The following is a 22,033-nucleotide window of genomic DNA, read 5'->3' as shown; positions in this document are numbered from 1 at the left end:
CAATCTTGAGAGGTATATTTTGCATCCTATCATCATACTAATTTTCTTTGGTGAATAATCATCATACTAACTATTTTATGGTGAGTATATTTTGGATCCGACACCCCCAATCAGGTATATTTTGTATCGTATCATAATACTAATTATTTTATGGTGTGTCATTATTTTGGATCCTTTACCACTGCTTATATTGTTGGGAATGAGGCATTTAAATGATTCGGTAAAAAATGACTAAAAAGGGAAGTAAGCATCAAATACAAAATGTTTTCATTATAGATTATGATAAGTGCGTTGCACGTGCAAACTTACTAGTATTAAATTTAGGCAACATAACTACTAATTTTAGGTAGAAGCCGTAGTGTAGTTTGTAAGGAGCTGCATGCATGGTTGGCGATGTAGCATGTGAGGTTGTCTCATAAGGAAATTCTCAAATAAATAAAAACACCGCATCTTGTATATGTGAGCTGCATGTGAAACATTTGGATGAGTTGATAACATGAGGCCTCTGTAATAAGAGAAAGGAATGTGAACAAAAAGTAGGATAGATAAATATGAACAACATTTTTTTTTCTATTTTGCTGCCCAAGACGAAATCCGGCTATTTAAGCCGGCCGGCGTCCCGCAACTCTAACTCATCCCCCTCCCACTCTCCGCGCCGCCAGTCCGAGCCCATCCACCTCCTTCCTCTCCCGCTTCGGCGCTCTGCCCACGCTCCGGCACTCCGCCATGGTCCGGAGTAAGGTCACCTACTATGCCATGCTGACGCCGGAGCGCCGCTGTGAGATCCAGCAGCAGATCCGAGCGAGGGAAGCCGCGCGCGCCGCCCGCATCGCTGTCGGGCTGCCTCCGCACTCGCCGGAGCCAGAGGAGGAGGAGGAGCCGGGGGAAGAGGAGGAGATGGCTTCGATGGAGGTGGAGGAGGCGGAGGCGGAGGAGCCAAATCAGCAGGTGCCGCCCTTCAACATGGAGCAGGCGGAGGCGGAGTTCGCCATCGCCCAGTCGGCGAGATGGCGGAGCAGCAGGTCATCCTGGAGTCCATCCAGGATGAGGTGGAGGAAGCCGGAGCGGAGCAACCGGAGCTGCAGCTGCCGCCCATGCTGCCGGAGCCGGGCACGGAGATCGTCGTGATCTCCGACGAGGAGTAGCCAGGATCGACGTAGTACGTAGGTTCTATTTCCTTTTGCATGTCTTTGTATGGATAGAAGAATCGAGTATGAGATGTCCGGATGCAACAAGTGAAATTTATGGTGTGCCCGGTCATTGCCGGCAGACGTCTGCGGGCATTTGAGGGGCCAGATTTGTCATATGTAGCTATAGCAGTGGCGGACCCAGAAAAAAAATGAAGGGTGTACACACTCTAAAAAAAATGTTCCCACCTAATCCATGTGTACAAAATATGGCAAAATAATAACATAAGTAGCTTATGCAAATCTCACAACAATTTAGTTCACAAAATATATCTCAAATGTGCTCAATTACAATAGGAGTAGTTTTACATGAAAGAAGCATAAGTAGAAACTTACATCACTAGATAACTCTACGTTTTTGCATTGCCATGAAAGCATCAACTATTGACAGAAGCTCACCCAAAGACCAAAGGGCGTCACGAACTAGGAATTCAGCGGGGATTGAGCCATTCAGAAGCTTGGGCAGCAGCTCCTCATCTCCGCCGGGCTACGGAGTTCGGACGTCCGGCGACCGGCGGGCGGCGGCTCGTGGTGGCTGGAGATCCACCAGCCAGGCAAGGAGCGCTCGAAGGGGAGCAGAGCGGCGACTCTTCTCGCCTTCTCGGTGGAAGGAGGCAAGGAGCGGCGGTCCGGCGGACGACCCCGGCGGGATGGCCGGATGGGGATGAGGGGCAGGGGGGCGCTGGATTAGGTCTTTCAGCGGCTGCGCTCTGCCTGGCCGACGGACTGTATCGATGGCTCGCTGCCTCTCGCTCGGGAGTAGATGGGCTGGGGCGCTGCCACGCTGGGCTTGGGTTGATTTGGGCCTAAATATCATATGGTAATAAAAAAAATCGAATTTTTCTGGGTGTGCCACGGCACACCTTGCACACACGCTGGGTACGCCAATGGCTATAGACGATCTAAACTCAACGTGCATATAGCCCAAACTTCAGCTAGTGTACAATCAAGGTCGATGCAGAGCACGAAGAGAAAGTATAAAATAAAATAAAAAATACTTGTGCAAAGGTCAGCACTAAGACTTCGAGCACTGCCAATAGAAAGTTACAGTATTTTTTTTCTTCCTTCCGTAACACTGCAAGAATATTAAAAGGAAAAAGAAAAGACAGAGATATATGCCGTTGTCCCCATTGACTAGATCATCCTCGGTCAGCTGGAGTGCACCTAGAGGGGCTAGAGATTTGTTACGTACGTCGAGATCGATGGACTGACTTGATCAAGACGACGGACCTTACAAACCTCCTCAGTCGTATGAAAAACCACATGGTGGATTCGTGGATACAGTGCAAGTCCACTCATGACCGCTTACAGCGAAAGAAAGTTCAGCGATACCGAGTTGCCAAACCCACCGCTACATTCCAAGCTCTGTCTTCAACCCCCACTACGTACAAAGCATATACAGCGATAAAGCCTCCTCTCGCACGGCGCAGCGCCCTCGCGGCCGCGGCCTTCCAGCTTTGACCGCTCCGTCCGTCCCCGAGACGGCGGAGACCCCAAACCAAGCCGCAAACAAGACGCATCTTGTAGCCTGCCTGCCTGCCTGCTATATACGAGCACGGAGCGGAGCAAACGAGCGAGCTAGAGCTAGAGCCTAGAGCTAGCGTGGAGGCAGCTCGATCATGGAGAAACAACCGATCAGCTGGCGGGGGAGCAACGGCGGCCACAAGGAGAGGCTGCCCCTGCGCGGCGGCGGCGTCGGCGGCCTGGAGACGGAGGCAAGGGCGACGCACCCCCACGCCCACGCCCACGCCCACGCCGCGGATCAGCAGGAGGCGGGGCGGGGCAGGCACCGGCGCAACTGCGTGCGCGCCGCGCTGGTGCTCTGCCTGCTCACGCTCCCGGCCTGCGTCCTCGTCGTCGGGAACCTGCGGACCGAGTGCTCCTCACAGATGCTCTTCGACGTCGACGACGACCTCCCAAAGTACGACGACGACGACCAAGGTACTGCCACACCCCTTGGAATTCATACTCGACCATTCTCACATATGCGCATACGCATATGCAACTACTGTACGACTGTAGAAGCTGAAGCCGATCGACGTTTTCCGGATGGAGCATCGTAGAACTTGCACCACTTGCTAGCTGCGATGGCCATCGTCACGGATAGAAAGGTTCTCAGCTAGTAGTAGATGCAGGGATTGGTCTTTTTTGTAGAAAAAGAGGTCCGGGAAATTATGATGGGGAAGTTCATTGGAGGGAATCGTAGGGGCACAAGATACCAGACGAACATGGTTGCAAAGCAGATTCCCGTTGTCAAGTGTTGCTTATTTTACTCGGGGCGGCCGGGTCTAAATCCTATAATCTGACGTTGGTCGCATCGCCTGCTAACGATAAAATACTCTCGTCTTGCTGGCCTGCTGACGATAAACTTAGACGCGAGGGCACAGCAGAAGGTGATCAATCAACTAGCCAAAGGCCAGTTAAAATCGGTTGAGTTAGACACAGAAGATCCGAGCCATGCGGTTTTCTTTTCTGAACCTAGACTAGCTTGAGAATTTTGGGTGGACGTCGTCGGACGACGGGCTTTTTCGTGTCAAAAGAGAGTATAAGACAATACCGCTGTGACCGCTCAGGTATCTGGAAAGCGGACTCTCAGACCGCCACAACCGTCCGGACCATGTGGTCCGAACGTGTTGAGCCTTTTAATGTAGATCCGTATCAATTCGTCAAGCGGCCCAGACGTATCTTCTGTCAATCCCAGGACAAAGTGGAGGGCTTTATGGGCTGTCCAAACAACAGCCACGTAGGGCTCCGACACCTTGGCCCACAAAAACCCCTTCCGGACCCCGCGCCTCCATCCTTTCATTTTCTCTTCTTCAATCTTTCTCTCTTACCTTTGCCACCGCTCTACCATCCGGGCGCCACGCCGTACCCCTGCCGTTCCTCACCTCTTCTCTGACCGTCGCGAAGGTACCATCCGCTCATATGATGCTCGCCATGCTCGACAACTGTTTGGTGAATGGCCCAAGCTAAATTTCCTTTGAACCTTCTTCTTTGAAACAATGGATTCGGATATGGAGTACATATACGAGCACTATGCTGAGTCGTCCATCAGCTCCTTTGACGAGGAGGACTACAGGGATGAGACGATGATGATGCAGGCGATGCTTCAAGACGCGGAACATGCGGAGGAGCATGTTCTAAATTTCAGGGGATCGATTAAGGGTCATTTGACGCTGATGGACGACTAATTTGCCCCCGATGCCCTATTCGCTGACAATTTTCGCCGTCACTTTCGGATGTGCAAAAATGTCTTAGACCGTCTCTACCATGGCGTCTGGTCCTTTGATGACTATTTCATCTTGAAGAAGGACGACGTGGGAAGGATTGGTTTCTCTTGATACCAGAAGTGCACGGCGGCACTACGGATGCTTGTATATGACACGGTCGCTGAGTCATGGGACGAGTACCTACAGATGTCCAAGAGCACATGCGGAGATGTCATGGTTAGTTTACAACTGCAGTGGTCAAGATGTTTGGATCTCAGTATCTGAGCGAATGAACTGTGGCAGACACCAAGAGGCACTTGGCAATCTCGGAAGCAAGAGGGTGGCCAGGTTTGCTCAGATCACTTGACTGCATGCATTGAAATGGAAGAACTGCCCGAAAGCTTTACAAGGGCAATATCATGGTCATGGTAAGAAGTCCACCATCATTCTTGAAGCAGTTGCATCACAAGATCTTTGGATTTGGCACGCTTTCTTTGGCGTGCCCGAGTCTCACAAATGACTTCATTGTGTTGCGGCAATGACCATTGTTTCCTAGGCTGACTGAACGAAAAGCTCCTCCTTACCACTATACTGTCAATGGGCATGAGTAGAACATGGGCTACTATCTGGTTGACGGTATCTATCCTCCTTGGCTACCTTTGTGAACACCATCTCTAACCATTTGGTCAGAAAAAGTCTCACTTTGTCCAAAGACAAGAAACAACTAGAAAGGATGTTGAATGGCTTTTGTAGTTCTGCGGGCACATTTTGCAGTTGTTCGTGGACATGCTAAACAATGGGATCTAGAGACCTTGTGGGAGGTGATGACCTATTGTGTGATCATGCACAACATGACCATGGAGGATGAGGGTGAGGATGCTGCCGCAGGTCTTGAATTTGAGAACATGGGTGATCCTATCAAACGTTTCCACCAAACTCCAACCACATTTGAACAGTTTGTTCAAACGCATCAGCAAATTCGGCATCGAGCAATTCACGAGCAATCGAAAGAAGATCGAATTGGGTATTTGTGGGCGGTTAAGGGGGACAACAATGTTGGATTGTAATATTTGTTTTTTTAATTTGAACTACTGTTGCATTTGAACATTTGAACTATTTTTGGACTATATATGCTACTAGTTGATCGTGCAGACTTAAAATAAAATAAAATTTAGGGTCAGATGTATGCAGACAATGTTGGGTGGCTAGCTCCCGCATCAGAGTCCACGGACTGGCCCCTCACTATCCGTAAACGGATACCGGAGCAAATTGCGGGTTAGTGTTGGAGACGCCCTCAGAGACTCATCAAAGCTCGAAACTTCGGCTGTACGGACATCAAACTTCATCGACCGAATCGTAGAAGCACAAGAGACCAGATGAACAAACTAGTTAGAGCATTTCCAAAGCGGATGCTCAAACCTTCCACAAAGGGTCCAAACCAAGTTGTTCCGACACAGCATTTTTCCAAAATGTTCCAACTAGTGTTTTTTTTCCAAAATCTTGGCGGAAGGAAAACATGACTAGCAATGGATTAATGCATCCTCCTTCACAGTGCTTGCTTCATGTTAAACAAAGAGAAGGTAAAAAATATTCTTAATGGCATTTGGCCGAACACTTATCGGACGTGGTGTTTGCTATGGACGGCGTCGACAGGGGGCGGACAATACCCAAGCCGTCAACCGATATGAGGGTGCAACGATGGCGCATTACAAGGCGCCTGGGTGGAGCAGCGGTTGTTCGGCAAGAATTGAGCGGCAACCGGAGTGATGTAGAGGTAGCGATGGTCTTGGTGGGTGTGGATATAGAGCAAGAGAGGAAGGACGAAGTGAGAAGAAAGGGCTCCGAACGGGGTTTTGAGTGGTCCGGATGTGTTGGAGTCCAATATAGGGCGTCTACACTCTCCCAAATCTCTCCAGCTTTGTTATCTGCTTGGCGAAATTCGCACATGCAAACCAGTTCATGAATGTTTGATGCACGACACTGGACGATACAGAGTGTCTGTTCTAAACAAACGGTTGGCGTCGTTTTAATACACGACGATGGAGATTCCTTACAACGCAGACTCCCATCTCTGGCTCCTTAGTTTATTTGGACCGGCTTTGTCTAAATCCCAATCTGAAGTTGGTCGTACCCCGTCCGCCATAGGCCAGTATGGTATTGACCTAGCAGGAGTATGCATAACTTGGATATTCTTTTCCAGGAAATTAAGGATGAAATTAGACGCGAGAGCATACATGAGTGCACATGCGATCAACTAGCCAAAGGGGAAGTGCATCCATGAACCCGTATACATATGAACTCATTTTGAAAAATATATTTTTAAATGCTAAAAAAAATCTGAAAAAGATTGCACGGATACATCTTCATGTTTTATGTGCCTGCATAAAGTTTCACGATAATTTTTTTGTGGCCTGTGCAAAAAAGACAAAAAAAATATGTCGTAAAACGCTATTTAGAAGCACTAATTTTTTTCATTTTTGTGGAGGCAAAACGAAAAGACATTTTTCACAATGATACATAAAATAGGGCTATCTATTTAGAGTATCAATGATACATGATACAATATTCTCAGGGTTAGTTGAAGTTGTTCTAGTATGTCTTTATAACAGCCGTTTGGTTGGATGTTTATCTGTCTGGCTACCTTTGGTTATGCCTAGGAGCTTTGAACTCTGTTGCTTGGTTTCATTAATGAAAATGGAGCCGGGGGGAACCCCTTTATTTTAAAAAAAAACTGATACAATATAGCATGGGCGAATTGGCCGCATCGAAGCTGCAATTGTGGTATGTGGTTTTTTTTCTTCTTTTTCCGGGGTGAATTGTGGTAGATGTTGGGCATGAATGATATGCTTTTTCGCGAGAAGGAAAGGTGATACGTTTACCGATTGTTCTTGCTGGACCACTCTATAGTTAGCTTGTGTGTAAATGGTGCTAAGCTGCTAGCTACTTTTGTTTGGATCAATGATGAATGCCACTAGAGAGCATGTTTTCATGCCACACCGCTTTCTCAAGGAGATGACAAAGAATAATGTAAGATGAGGAATATGGTGAGGTTCAAGTTTTCGATACATATCTATCAAACATTCACAAAAATATCCATGTTCCTCACGTGAGAGATAATTCGAGTTAGTTTTCATCATAACAATCGGCGGGTAAGATATAATTAGTCATGTACATGAATGTTGGAAGGGACATATAGAACCAAGAAAGTATATATACTAGCCTGCCTTAGTGTAATGTTATTTCCGTTCAAAAATTAATGGAAAGGGTGATAACCCCTTTTTTTGTAAAAACAAAAAAAAGTGTTTGTCTGGTATAAACAATGATACTTTTTTAAGACTCTACGAAAATGCTTTGATTTGTCTATGTTTTGATCGATATGTTAGAAGGGATAATTTTTTAAGAATAATATCTTTTGTGAATAAATAATTTTCATAAAAGGAATCAATACGTTGGGTATACCACTTTATGTTTGTAGCATATGTTATGACAACACGTATAGGAAGGTTGAAGAAATTTGTACACATGACAACACACGTTAATTCAAATGTTCAACTACGCATTTGAAACAATATGTTGTACATGAACGAGACGACATAATATGTATATACGCTACCACTGAAGAAAACCAGGGGCAACTAGAGGTCCATGTCCAGTTAGTTATTCTATTGTTCATTGAAAAGACGCTCTTTCAGTCAGTCTTCTCTTGTATTGTGTTTGGGTACAACCCACTTTGTTATAATATTCTGTTACTGGCTTACTCAAGCGATACAAAAAAAAACTGTCGGTGCTCCCTAACAGTTTCCATGTCCCAATCCTTTCTAGTGATTTTAAGTAATTTCAAGTGATTGTCTCCGCTATAAGAATAATGACAACAAATCTAGTTCAACTTATATTTACCATTAGTTTTTTTAACTACAGAATGCAGCAGCAAACCAATACTATTATTTGGTCCTCTCCTTGTATTGTTTTCTTGCGCTGACTTAAAACATCTTATCTTTTTCAGATATAAGAGATGATATGCCTGATGATTTATCTCCATCGGCACAAATTGATTATGACAGACTTCTGGGTGGCCTTCTGGTCGAGGGATTTGATGAAAGATCGTGTCGCAGCAGGTACCAGTTTGCACGTTATCACAGGAATGCAGCAAGAGTACCTTCTCCATACCTCATAGAAAGATTAAGGAGACAAGAAGCACTGCAGAAGAAGTGTGGTCCAGGCACCAAATCATACAACAATGCTGCAAAACAGCTCACGTCCACTCAGAGCATCAACGGCACATCGGATTGCAACTATCTCTTCCTGATAATCCATGCCGGGATGGGGAACCGGATGCTTGAGATGACTTCAGCGTTCCTTTACGCGCTTCTGACAGGTAGGGTTTTGCTTGTGGACCGTTCTAAGCAGATTGCCAGTACTTTCTGCGAGCCTTTCCCTGGAACTTCATGGTTGATTCCTTCAGATTTCCCTCTGAGCTATAATGAGTTCACCGAGCGTAGTCCAGAGAGCTACGGCAACATGTTGCAGGATAATGTTATCCGTGGCAACACTTATCGGTCTCTAACCAGTGCTAGGCCACCCTATGTGTTCCTCTATCTTGACGGCGACTGCGCTTCCAACGACAAGCTTTTCTTCTGCCAAGACGATCAACAGTTCCTGCAAGGTGTGCCGTGGCTGATCATGCGAACCGACATGTACTTTGTGCCGTCACTGTTTCTTATCCCAAGTTTCCAAGATGAACTGAGCAAGTTGTTTCCTGAAAAGGACACCGTTTTCCATCACTTGGGCCGGTACCTTCTTCATCCGACAAATGATATTTGGTATTCGGCGACGACGTACTACAGGGCCTACCTTGCTAAAGCTGATAAAGTAGTGGGGATTCAGATCAGAGTGCTTGAAACGAAGGGCATCCTCCAAAGAAATGGGCCATTTCCACATGTTTTAGAGCAGGTCCTTTCTTGTGCTCAGGGTGAAAAGCTGCTCCCAGAAATCGGCGTGACCAATGAGGCAGCCACTGGGAATAATAACCGGACAATTGCCGTTCTTGCGACTTCTTTAAGCTCTTGGTACAGTGATCAGATCCGGGAAAGGTACAGCGAGTACCGGGCCGTCGACGGCACCACGGTCAAAGTGTACCAGCCGAGCCACGAGGAGTACCAGAGGTCCAAGAACAAGAAGCACAACATGAAGGCGCTGGCGGAGATCTACCTGCTCAGCATGAGCGATGTGCTCATCACCAGCGCGTACTCCACCTTCGGGTACGTCGCGCAGGGCCTCGCCGGCCTCACGCCGTGGATCATGTACAAGCCCGAGAAGAACCTGTACAAGCCCGAGAACCATGTCGTGCCGAAGCCGCCATGCGGCCGCGCCATGTCCATCGAGCCGTGCTTCCACCAGGCCCCCTACTTCGACTGCAAGGCCAAGAGGGACGCCGACCTGGGCAAGGTGGTGCCGTACGTGAGGCACTGCGAGGATGTCAGCTGGGGGCTCAAGATTGTAAATGAAACTCGGTTGTAGCTGTAACTTTTATTTTATTTTATTTTCTTTTCTTTTCTTTTCTTCACACCGTAACACAATTGCTTGCTAAGATAAGATAGGGTAGGCTTCTTTTTAATTTACATTAAAACATGTTCCACGAATGTAATTTTTTTCCTCTCACGCATTTGATCCGAACTGTAGATAGTTGATAAACAGGTTCATCAATAGGAAAATACTATGATTACCATGTTCTCTGTCATTCTTACTTACGGGGGAGGGGGCTTTGTTTTGCACATGTTGGTGTTTGTTGAGTTTCTCAGCAACGTTCAGATTTCGGTTTCTGCTCAGATTTCGTCACTGCTGCAGTAAATTACAGAAAACCATCACTTTAAAGATTAGGTTAGTGGACAATACTATGCTACATTTATTTGGCAGAAAACACCACGTCTTGTGTATTTTTTTCTTTTGCAAAAATCATTGATCAGCGGAACTGACTGTTAAGTGAGTTTATAACATGTTGGTCTCTTTTTTGCCTACGTGGCGTAGCCAGCCGTCTTGACCACAATTAGACGGCGTCGTTCGGTCGACAGACCAAATCGTTACTCTTCTCCCCATCTCTTCTCCACTATGTCTCTCGCTCTGTTCGTGCTCATCGCCGCCGCCGCGCCATCGTATCCTGGAGTGATGGCGACAGCAGCGACCACACCGTTGAGTACGTCAACTCAGCTTCCGCACCATGAAGGTAAGTTCTTAGATTAGGGTTAGGGTTAGGGTTTGTGATTTGGGAATTTCTCGAAGGAGCTTGTTCTCAAGTTTTGGATCAAATCTTAGGCTTTTCTTTGCATGCACAGATCCCGGCTACCATGGAGGACTCCGATTTTGAGGGCCCTGAAATGGAGTTGTTTGTTTTGTGCCACGGACACGGGAAGGCAGCAGAGCGGTGTGTTACTTTCGAAGGAATTCTCACTGGCAGGAGGTTTCTTTGGTCGGTAACATACTTATCTTGATGTTACCCTTGCCGTTGTTAGCTTTACTAATTTAAAGCCGAGCGCTCCTTGCTTTATTTTTTTACAGGCATTCATCGATTTAAGATGACAAATCCCACGAAACGACGTCTTGGCTACAAATTTTGGTTCAAGGATCAATTATTGCTCAACTTGTCACATGCAAGAAATTCTCATTTTCACTAATTTTTGAATAAATTAGTTGGTACTTGAGAAATAATTGACAACTATATTCGGGGGGAAATTAACCCAACGACCGCAACAGCAATTTCCTGATCCACGCAAGAGAAGCTGGGCATTGCCTTCCGTCACCAATAAAAGAACCGCATCCATCCCTTACATGCGGCACACGATACACTATCAAAACCTATCGGAGCCAGTTGATGCCACCCGACACCCACATCAACTGAGGAAATGGACATGGAATGTCAACCGTGCGAGCTGTCACTATGTTTGCCATGCATGTTCCCTCTCTGTAACGTGCATGTTCAAAAGATCATGCAAAATCCCATGCATGCAGGCATAATGTTCATCCCATGGGCCATGGCCGTTGGCTCGTAGATGACAGTCTCCTCAGCTTGGATCAAGCTAGCTATAAATAGACCCGCACAACACCAAATTTGCTTCACCCATCCGTCCTCATCCCCCCCCCCCCTCTCTCTCTCTCTCTCTCTCTCTCTCTATATATATATATATATATATATATATATATATATATATATATATATATAAACACTATTCTGATCACAACATGAACTTCCTGAGTTACACGCCTGAACTTCCATCTGTAGGAACCCGACCTTCGGGATACACTAGTAGAAAACAGGACTTTGGTCACAGGGCAGTATTCACATTAGTCCCGGTTCAGTCGCGAACTGGGACTAATGTGAGCATTGGTCCCGGTTCGTGCGGCTAAGGCATTAGTCCCGGTTCACCTGGGCCCTTTAGTCCCGGTTGGTGCCACTAACCGGGACTAAAGGGTGCGATGCCCATCCGGGACTAAAGGTAACCTTTAGTCCCGGTAACCTTTAGTCCCGGTTGGTGCCACCAACCGGTACTAATGGGCTTTGAGGCATTAGTACCTATTCATGGCATGAACCAGTACTAAAGGTCCCATTTCCAAACTCTACCCCCCCCCATGGACCGCCTTTTCAGTTTTAGAAAAAACAAAAGAAAATGATGGAAATGTCAAAAAAATAAAATAAAATAAGTTTCCCATGTGATATGTGGTCTAGTTGTTGGGAAAATTTACAAATATGAATTTCGACTTTATTTGTAAAATCTCTCTGGAATTTGTAAAATGGGCATAACTTTTGCATACGAACTCGGATGAAAAAGTTTTTATATGAAAAATCATCTACTCGAAAAGTTACATCCGAATTTAATGGGGGAACCCCGTTAAACATTTTCAAAATCCTCAAAAACCTAACGGAAAAAAGTTACGGGGCTTTTAAGATCTAGAGTGGAAAAAATTGAAAAAATTTCAAACTTACTAGTGGCGCACCATTTGCTAGGTGCGCCACTAGTAACAGAAAAAAATATAGTTTAATTTTTTTTGGAAAAAATGTGGTCAAATCTGGTCAAACTGTGGTCAAACAATGGTCAAGCTAATTATTCTAGAATATTAGTGTTACTAAATAATTATTTTAGTTATTTTGAATTTTAGTCAAATCTGGTCAAACTGTGGTCAAACAATGGTCAAACTAATTATTCAAGAAGTATTAGTGTTACTAAATAATTATTGTTTTTAAAAACAATAGTTTCAAACTCAAACAGTGAAATGTGTCACTTCATGCTCAAGCTAAATTCCTGTGGGTTAATAGGATTGACATCTTACTATTGTTAGGAAAACAACAAGTGCAGAGTTGAAAACGAGGAAGAATAGAACCCGGAAGTTAAGCGTGCTCAGGCTGGGGGAGTGGGAGGATGGGTGACCGTTCGGGAAGTTAGATGATTTGGAATGATAAGGAGTGATTAGAGATTAGAGGATAAATTGAGCAGTGATGAGGGGTGGTCATTAGAGATTAGAGGTTAAAATAATTCAAAAATTCAAAAATAGAAAAAATCAAAAAAAAATTCAAAAAAAATCATAAAATTTCCTTTAGTCCCGGTTGGTGTTACCAACCGGGACTAAAGGTGGAGCTCCACGTGGTCGCGGCCTTTAGTCCCGGTTCGTGTAGGCATTAGTAACGACCCTTTAGTCCCGGTTCAAAAACCGGGACTAAAGGGCCTTACCAACCGGGCCAAAAGCCCCTTTTTCTACTAGTGATATCTTCGCAATTGTGTCTCCCCGCATGAATTATTCTGGCTAGTCATGTTCTATATGATGTTAGTATAATCTAAAAAGGTTTTTTAGCAACTAAATGCCCGTTTTAAATAGGAATATCGCTCGTTGGCAGATTTTGCTCTTGGGTCGTGGTGAAATTGCGTTTTTTTTCAATTTTACTACATGAGTTGTTCGACCTGAACTTCCCCTGTGCTAGGTTGAACTTCCGCCAACATTGCCCAAATGGGGCTTGCGATATACCATTGGAAAGCTATGCACGCCAGTATCATGACCCAAGTTAAATTTTTGGCAAAATGTAAGCGGTTTAAGAGTAGTTTTGAAAACCGTTTTTTCTTCATACAAAAAACGTGAATCGTATTTTTCGATCGCATTTCTAAACCGCTTATCGGAATGAGGCAAATAATATGGCGTTGGAAAGCTGCTGCAAAACCACTCATTCCAAAAGTTGAAAGTTTTCTCTAATTCCCTATGGTTAAAGAGTAATTTGGAAAGTCGTAAAATTTCGCAAACCGAACAGCCGATTCGTATTTTCAATGTCATTTCTAAACTGCTAATCCAATTGAGGCAAATGATATGGCGTTGGAAAGCTTGTAAAAATGCGCTACTTATTAATGTTGAAAGTTTTTGCTAATTTTCAACGAGTTAAGAGTAATTTAGAAAATGGTGCAAGTTCCACTGAGTTCATATTTTTGATCTATTTTTTTAACCGTACGTCCAAATGCAGCAAATGATATGGCGTTAGAAAGCTTGAACAAATGGGAAAATTTTTGGTATATAATGTTTCTCCGAATTCATTACGGTTTTGTTTAAATTTTGAAAATTGGTAAAAACGTATTTTCGCCATAAATTTTAAAAACTTTATCGGAATGGGGCAAATAATATACCGTTGAAAAGCTACGAAAAATGCAAAACTTTTTCATGTTGATGGTTTTCTCTGGTTCCTCGCCATTTTCAAGTAATTTCAAAAACGGTGGGATCATTCGTTCTGTCTTTATCGCGAAACAGATTTGTTGAAAAATGCACCACATGAAGAACTTGAACTTCTCGGCGTGTGTACTTGAACTTCACTCTGTTTTTCACGGGCTTTTTTTTGCTCGCAGCTTTCCATCCACTCACCGGAACACTCACCGGAATTGAGCAAGTGATATACCGATGTAAAGCTGTTGTAAACACGCAACTTTCCCGTGTTGATCATTTTTTTATACTCGCGACGGATTTAAAAGTTTTTCATCTGAAGTTCATTCAGTGTAGTAGTTGAACTTCCTGGTTTTCACGTTGAACTTCTGTGACGTATTTGAGTTTGTAATTTCCTCATAAATTCGTCAATGTCACACAAATGATATTCTTTTTGTACAAACCTCTCTCACAATAAATTTTTTAACTTTCTCCGATCGAGGACTTGAACTTACACAAATGATATTCCTGTTGTTTTGAAGTAAATTAGAAAATGACGAGATCATGATTTCTGCCTTCATCGGGAATGGAAATGCACTACGTGAAGTAGTTGAACTTCTCGGGATGTCTGTTTGAACTTCACACTGTTTCTGACGTGATGTTTTTTGTCCGTAACTCCCAAACCACTTACCGAAATTGAGAAAATGATATACCGATGGAAAGCTGTTGAAAACACGCAACTTTCCCATGTTGATCAGTTTTCATGCTCGCGATGGTTCAAAAGAATTTTTTTAATATATAAAATGTGTTTTAATGGTATACATGCAAATTTTAAACCGCTCATAGGAATGTAGCATATAATATACTGTTGGAAAGCTTATGAATAGGAGCATCTTCTTCATGTAGACAGACGTTACAAATTTTGTTGTTGTTTGAGAGCAGTTTTAAAAATGGCTAAAACAACGTCGTTTTTTGCCAGTTTTTTACATGTAATTGAAGTTTGGACGTCTCGCACTAGAGATCTTGAACTTCACCGGGAGGAGCACGTGAACTTGTTGCAACAAACCTTTGAAGCTTTTAGTTTTCTATTCTTATATTCTTATGTGAAACGCATTCCGTGTAGTAGTTGAACTTCCCGCTGTTTTCACCTTGAAGTTCTGTCACGTATTTTTGTTCAACCTCTCTCACAAGAATTTTTGAACTTTCTCGGGCCGAGCATTTGAACTTCTAGCAACAAAACTTTTAGCCTTTGCTTTTTCATTATTTTTTAATACAAAATGCACACCGTGTAGTACGCGAACTTTTGGCAGTTTTCAAACTGAACTTCTTAGATCATGAAATCTGCCTTCATTGCGAAAACAGAGTCTTCGAAAATGCACTGCGTGAAGAGGTTGAACTTCTGGAGCAGTTTTGTTTGAACTTCACTCTGTTTTTCGCGCGCTGTTTTTTGCCCATCACTCCACAACCATACCGAAATTGAGCAAGATATACCAATGGAAAGCTGCTAAAAACAGGCAACTTTCCCGTGTTGATCATTTTTTCATACTCGTGAAGGTTCAAAAGAATTTTTTGAATACATAGAAACGTGTTTTAATTGGTATACATGAAACTTTTAAACCGTACATCTGAATGTGGCATATAATATACCATTAGAAATCTTATGAATATGAGCAACTTTTTCATGTAGACATTAGATTCAAATTCGGAGTCTCACACTAGAAATTTCGAACCACGCAGGGGGAGCACGTGAACTTCTTGCAACAACCCTTTTATGCTTTTAGTTTTGTATTGTTTTTAATATCACCTAAAATCCATTCCGTGTAGTAGTTGAACTGCTCGTGGTTTTCACCTTAAACTTCGGTCGCTTATTTTTGTTTGTAGTTCCTCACCCTGTTCGACGGAGTTGCACAAATGATATACCTGTCGAAACTTGCTATTTTAATGTCAAAAATGGTATCGATTTTTTAATATGTAAATCTGTGTATTTTATAAACTCCGTACTTTTCTGTTATTTTAATTTGAACTTCTTATTTCTTTTTTTATTGAAGAAAAAATTGACTTTTCTAAGAAAGCATCGAACAACTTTATTTGAATTGAATTAAAATACTTTTTTCCTAGTAATGAAGAATATGAGGTTTTTCTGTACATCGAGCTGCTCCGTTATTTTAATTTGAATATCTTGGTTTTATTCTTTAGTAACAAGGAAAATTTGAGTTTTTTTAAATGCTAAAAATGACGTTTTTTTTTGAACCTGTGAATCCTAGGGTTTAATATACTTTGAACTTATGTGGTATTTTTATTTGAACTTCACATTTTATTTTTAATTAAAGTATTGTTTTTATTTTTAAATAAACATCGACTTTCATTGTTTCTTTCAATTTGAACTTCATGGTTGATTTTTTAATATTAAGGGATATCTGAGTATTTTAATAACGGTAAAATCCTAGTTTTTTAATGAACACCGAACCACTTAGTTATTTGGCTTTGAACTTCTAGATTTTTTGGAAACAATGAAAATCTATTTTAAAACTATTTTAGTTGTTCCTTTTTTTTAAATTTGAACTTTTTTGTTTTATTCTTAGGAACGAGAAAAATCTGAATTTTCTCTGATCCTCGGACTTCTTTATTATTTTAATTTGAACTTCTTAGTATTATTCTTAGGAAAAAATATGTTTCTAAATAATTTTTAAACATTTTTTTTAAATTGAACTTCATACTTTTATTTTCCTAGAAACGGAAAGAATTTCAGTTTTCCGTGTACAATGAACTACTTCGTTATTTTAATTTGAACTTCCTGATGTTATTGTTTTAGTACCAAGGAAAATCTATTTTTTTTTTATAAATATTGTACTGCTCTATTTTTCTAATTTTTAACTTCTTGTTTTATATTTTTAGTAACGAAAAAATCTTTGTTTTGTAATAAATATTGAACTGGTTTGTTATTTACATTTGAATTTCTAGAGAATAGAGAATAACTTCATTTTTAATATGAAAACAGGGAAAATCATTTTTTATAAACTTTTTTATCTGTTTTGTTATTTTAATATGAACTTCTTCATTTCATTCTTTAGTAATGAGAAGAAATATTAGTTTTTTATAAACAACGAAACTGCTCTATTTTTTGAATTCGGATTTCTTGGTTCTATTGGGGAGTCGCGCGAGGCAAGATGGGGGCCGTGCATGGCGGCGTGCATCGGGGAGACGACGTTGGCGGAGACATAAAGAAAAATAGCTCCAACATGTTACTTTTATTCCTATTTTGGAAAAGAGAAACAAACACTGATTTTGTACTGTGAGATGTTCTTTTTTTGCAGTGTGAAAAGATCCATCTTTTTTATGGTGATCTTTCTGTTGTTTATTTCTTTTTTATATACAATGAATTGTGCAAGTTTCACATGTTGAACTTCCGTCTTTCTAATAAACACAATGAATTGTCAGAAATAAATACACACAACTTCTTAGAGAAACTATCCTACTGTTGCTCAAAATCTGTTTAAAACATTCAAAAGAGTAAACAAATTTAAAACAATTACTTGTAGATTGTCTTGCATTTTTTATGCATGAACATCATCTACAAAACAGAAAGTGCTAGAAAATGGGCATCTTCTTTTCTTTGTTAACAGAAGTGCCAAAACAGTAGAACACGAATTGCCAAATGGAGCAATATTGAACTGCTACCGGAAGAACTCCCAGGGCGGATCCTCCTACAGGAGGGAATGGGAGGTATGTTTTCTTCAATCTTTTTGTGAACGTGAACTTACCTTTTTAGAAAATAAGAAAATCATACTTCTCCCCCTGAAATGTTTGTGACTTAATAAACACACAAAGAGAACATAACTACACAAGATAAATGTCTAAATCCAACCAAGAATAGCTTCAAAAAATAAATTGTTTTTTCTTGGAGTAGAACACGTGTCCTTTCTTGCTAGAGTATTACACGTGCTCTCTTTTCCACCACTAATGGTGTTTTCTACAGTAGTACACTATCCTCTCACAAGCACGTATCTCTTATGCATTCACAATCAAGCCACACCTCTTCCACTCACCACTTTTTTCAGTTTGGTGTGCCCATACGGCCAGCTCTAGTAGCACTGGATGTTAGTGGGAAAAGCATGGATCAGAGATTCTGTCACAGGGGCGAGGCAATCTGCAGTCCAAATTCTCTAGGAGCAGCAGGAATGATGGACAGAGGAATTGAGGAAGCAGCAAGCCTTTGGTTTTGTTTATGGACAAGTACAGGGTAGACGAATTTCTACAAGGAGAATTAGACATGGGCTAACTTGACCAGCGAGGCAGGCTACCTCGGTGCCAACGATGATGCATCAGGACATGAGGGGACGCAGGCAACGATCCACTCACCGGACGCCGGCTGTGCAGGAGCTCACCACTGCGTTTTTTATGAACGCTGGAGTGTATTTCTTCAGTTCGTGCACTTTTGAACTCGCGTTGATTGCAGAATCGAACCTCCGATGTAGCGGTAGAAAGAATGGATTCGAGTAGAGCATGGGGGCGAAACTCGCGGGAGAGCCAGTACATCCCCGCGTGGACTGCGTGCTAGTGGCCAAGGTTCGATCTGCAGGTGGTCAGGGGCTGACGGAGCACGGGGAACTGATGACACGGGCAGGTGGCTGGGGCGGTGGCACACTAGGAGCCGAGCGGCGGCGCCCCGGGAGTCGGTGGAATCGCGCGGGTGAGATCCCCGCTGCCGCTCACCCTTGGGCGAACTTCTCTGCCACCTCGCCGTGGACCTTCCCTGCTGGTAACCTGCTCCGGGGCTGCACCACTGGGCGATGCAGGATTCACACGCAAATCGGCGGGGTGGAGGCTCAGCCGCGACGGCGGGCAGGAGGTTGGGCCACGAGCCCACGACAGTGGGGCTCCGGCGGGCAGGAGGTTGGGCCACGAGCCCACGACAGTGGGGCTCCGGCGGGCAGGGAGCATCTTGGCGGCAGAGCTAGATGAAGAGGTAGGTTCGGGGCCGCCAGTCTCGTGGGGCGGGTGCTGGATGCCGGATCCAGGGCGGGAGCGGCATGGCGGCTGGTTCCCAGGGCAGTGGGTGCAAGGGCCGGGGAACCGCGGCGGCGGCGGGATTTGTTGCGGGCGTGGGGAGGTTGGGCGGGGAGGGTCGGGTGGTGGGGGTGGTGGTGGGTGCTTTTTTTTCGCTGTCAGGAGTTCGGGAGGGTCTAGTTCGGGAGTTGTGATCTAAATAGTTATTCTAATACTATTCATCATTCAGGATGTACAATAAGTTATTCTTCACCCGAGGTAATCTTACGATCGTTTCATAAATAAATTACGTTTGGAATACAGATAGTTACATTTATATTGATTCATTACGTAAAATTTGGTATAAAATAAAAATATAGAAAAAATCGCATTTTATGTATGTTTTACACTGTTTTTATATTCGTAATTTTACGTAACGTAAAATACTTTTTATGATGAGTATATATTTTCTTACATTCTCTTTTTACGTATAAAATAAGGCAAAATTTACAAAACGTAAAAATACGGTGCATTGATGTCAAAATGAAGAGGGGGTGAAGAATAACTATTCCTCACCCAGGGTGACGAATAGCGCGTATATATATATATATATATATATATATATATATATATATATATATATATATATATATACAATTTGGTATATACAATTTCTCCTATATGGAGGCGTTACTGTGGTAGCGGGTAATGGAATTCTCCTCTAGGATCTATGACTTGGTCGAGCAAAAATCCCGCTATTTCCTCTGCAATTGCTCGTACGCGATCCATTGGTAGGAGCTTCTGCCGCACCTCATTGAACTGTTAAGAATAGATCAATATGCATGTATTAGTTGTGTGACTAGATATCGATAATGATGTAAAAATTATGTATAGTGTCTGACAAACGTACCCATAGCTGTCTATCAGATGTGCTACTTTCGGACGTCATCATGCGAATGTTCTCACAAACATAGTATGCACATAAATCATTCCCCGGCTCCTGCTTCATGGCCTGTACGAGAATAGAGTTCAATCAGATAATAATTAATCAAGCATGATAATTAATGGTATTGAAACTAGAATTAAAGAGATTGCATGGTAGCTAGTTAGCTAGTACTACTTAATTAATTACCGTGGGTCGATACCAATACAGATTTTCTCTGAACGGGCCTGAAACGTCTTTGATGAACTTTTGCCAAGCCCTGCCGGCCGCCGGCAAAGAAAATGAATAAAAGAGTTATTAATTAGTTGATATCATAACATATATATAATGATTGAAATTACCTGTTGACTATCCCCCTCATGATTGAGTACTCTTTAGGTTTTTTAAGCAGTGAGTCCAGTACTTCAACTTTTCCTTCTTTAACTTTAATGTCTACCAAGATCCAGTGGAACCTGCATGCGCACGTTTGCATGTATAAATTAAGCGGGTATGTGCATAACACTTATCAACTAACCCTAAACCCTATACACTTATTAACATCTAGCTAGTAACAAAAAACAGATTTTGTAGTACAAGACAGTGTGACTCACTGGAAGTTGTAAGGAAGTAGTATATCTGCATTGGTATTGAGGCGCTTCAAGAACTCTAGCATGTTATTCTCTACTTCTTGTTTATAATATTCATATGACCATGTCTCTTCATTAATGGTATTTGGGTCAATGAACCCAATGCCATGGCGTCCAGCTTTTCTCATTTCGGACATCTTCATCCTGCATAATACCATAGAAAAGAATATAATGAGGATAATTACAGGTAATGATCAATGAGAGCACTAGAGCTAGCTTGAGACTTAAATTATAGAAAGAAATCACTTACAAACAATAGCAACTGACGATAGATTTGTCAAGTGCGTCATAATTGAATAACTGAAACAGTTCTGTATACTCAATACACAGAGCTAGCTTATGGAAGTAATCCTCTTCCTTGACTTTCACCATAAGGGACTCTAGATTGTGGGTCTTGCAAATTTCCATGTACCATTGATGCAATTCATACACTCTCGTTGGGAGGTTCTTGACCTCCCCGGGCTCGGCCAAAGGTTCGCCGCGCACATATTTCCGTTTTATTTCCTCCTCTCTAAGCGAAGACATGGGCTCGATCTCGAGGAGTTGTCCAACAGTCATACCGAGCATTTCAGCCTGCATTATATGCTCCTCGGTTATCACCAGATGCCTGCTTATATAAATATACCTCGCCCGTCTATGTTATTTCAAGATCAACATTGTCGGCGTCATCATAATCATAATCATAGTTCATGACTTCATCAATTCGGTCGTCGCGATCGAATATCATATGATCACCCTCCCCGGTATTGTTCAGATATTCGGAGCCGTCATAGTCTTCATTTTGATCATCTGGCCCGCGAGGGCTGCGTATGATCTCGAACAGGGTCTCTTCTCCCTCTCTGCCGGTATTGTCCGCCATAGCTTTTATTTAACTAATCCAAAATAAATATAAAACAATTTAGAATTCAAATTACAATGCATGGATGCAATCAATAAGGAAAAACTGAATCATAATACATATTATGCATCGTCTCGAATAATATATAATCTCGAATACATCGTCTCGAATAATATATAATCTCGAATACATCGTCTCGAATAATATATAATCTCGAATACATCATCTCTAATAATATACCTGATCTCGAATACATCGTCTCGAATATTATATATCGAATACATCACTAGCTAGCTAGCTAATAAAGATCGAATACTACAGAAGAATCTAGGCCACTCGCGGTTCCTAAGGCGCGGGCGGTGGACACCCAAAGAGAAGGAACCATCACATGATCATATCTCCGGTCATCTGCCCAAAGAACCTGCCAGGTATTGGAGAATCTGACGTCCATAGCAGCCATGTAGCGACGGACATGCTCATCCTCCTCCCTGACACGGCGACGCACCACCTCCGGCAGGGCCGGCTCCCTCTGCACTGAATGTGGCCCACGCGAAAGCCACCAAAGGAGATCAGGGTCGACG

At 42.8% G+C, this 22,033-nt stretch overlaps 1 protein-coding gene across 1 annotated transcript; it reads left to right on the top strand.

Annotated features, from left to right (window-relative positions):
* The first annotated feature begins 2,610 nt into the window (after positions 1–2,610).
* Positions 2,611–10,111, top strand: LOC123145605 (galactoside 2-alpha-L-fucosyltransferase). The gene is made up of 2 exons (XM_044565072.1): positions 2,611–3,128; positions 8,400–10,111. The coding sequence occupies exons 1-2, from the start codon at positions 2,807–2,809 to the stop codon at positions 9,911–9,913; spliced, it is 1,836 nt and encodes a 611-aa protein (XP_044421007.1). The 5' UTR covers positions 2,611–2,806; the 3' UTR covers positions 9,914–10,111.
* The last annotated feature ends 11,922 nt before the right edge of the window (positions 10,112–22,033 follow it).

This window comes from Triticum aestivum, chromosome 6D, assembly GCF_018294505.1.
Source record: "Triticum aestivum cultivar Chinese Spring chromosome 6D, IWGSC CS RefSeq v2.1, whole genome shotgun sequence".
In the NCBI taxonomy this organism is placed as follows: Eukaryota; Viridiplantae; Streptophyta; class Magnoliopsida; order Poales; family Poaceae; genus Triticum; species Triticum aestivum.
Note: the sequence above shows the minus strand (reverse complement) of the source record. Positions and strands in the feature narration are given on the sequence as shown.

What these genes read in the sequence shown, in the direction of transcription:
- LOC123145605 (XM_044565072.1), top strand. Translation starts at nt 2,807, where the DNA reads ATGGAGAAACAACCGATCAGCTGGCGGGGGAGCAACGGCGGCCACAAG. An exon ending in GTACGACGACGACGACCAAG is followed by an intron (nt 3,129 to 8,399) that starts GTACTGCCACAC and finishes TATCTTTTTCAG; the next exon opens with ATATAAGAGATGATATGCCT.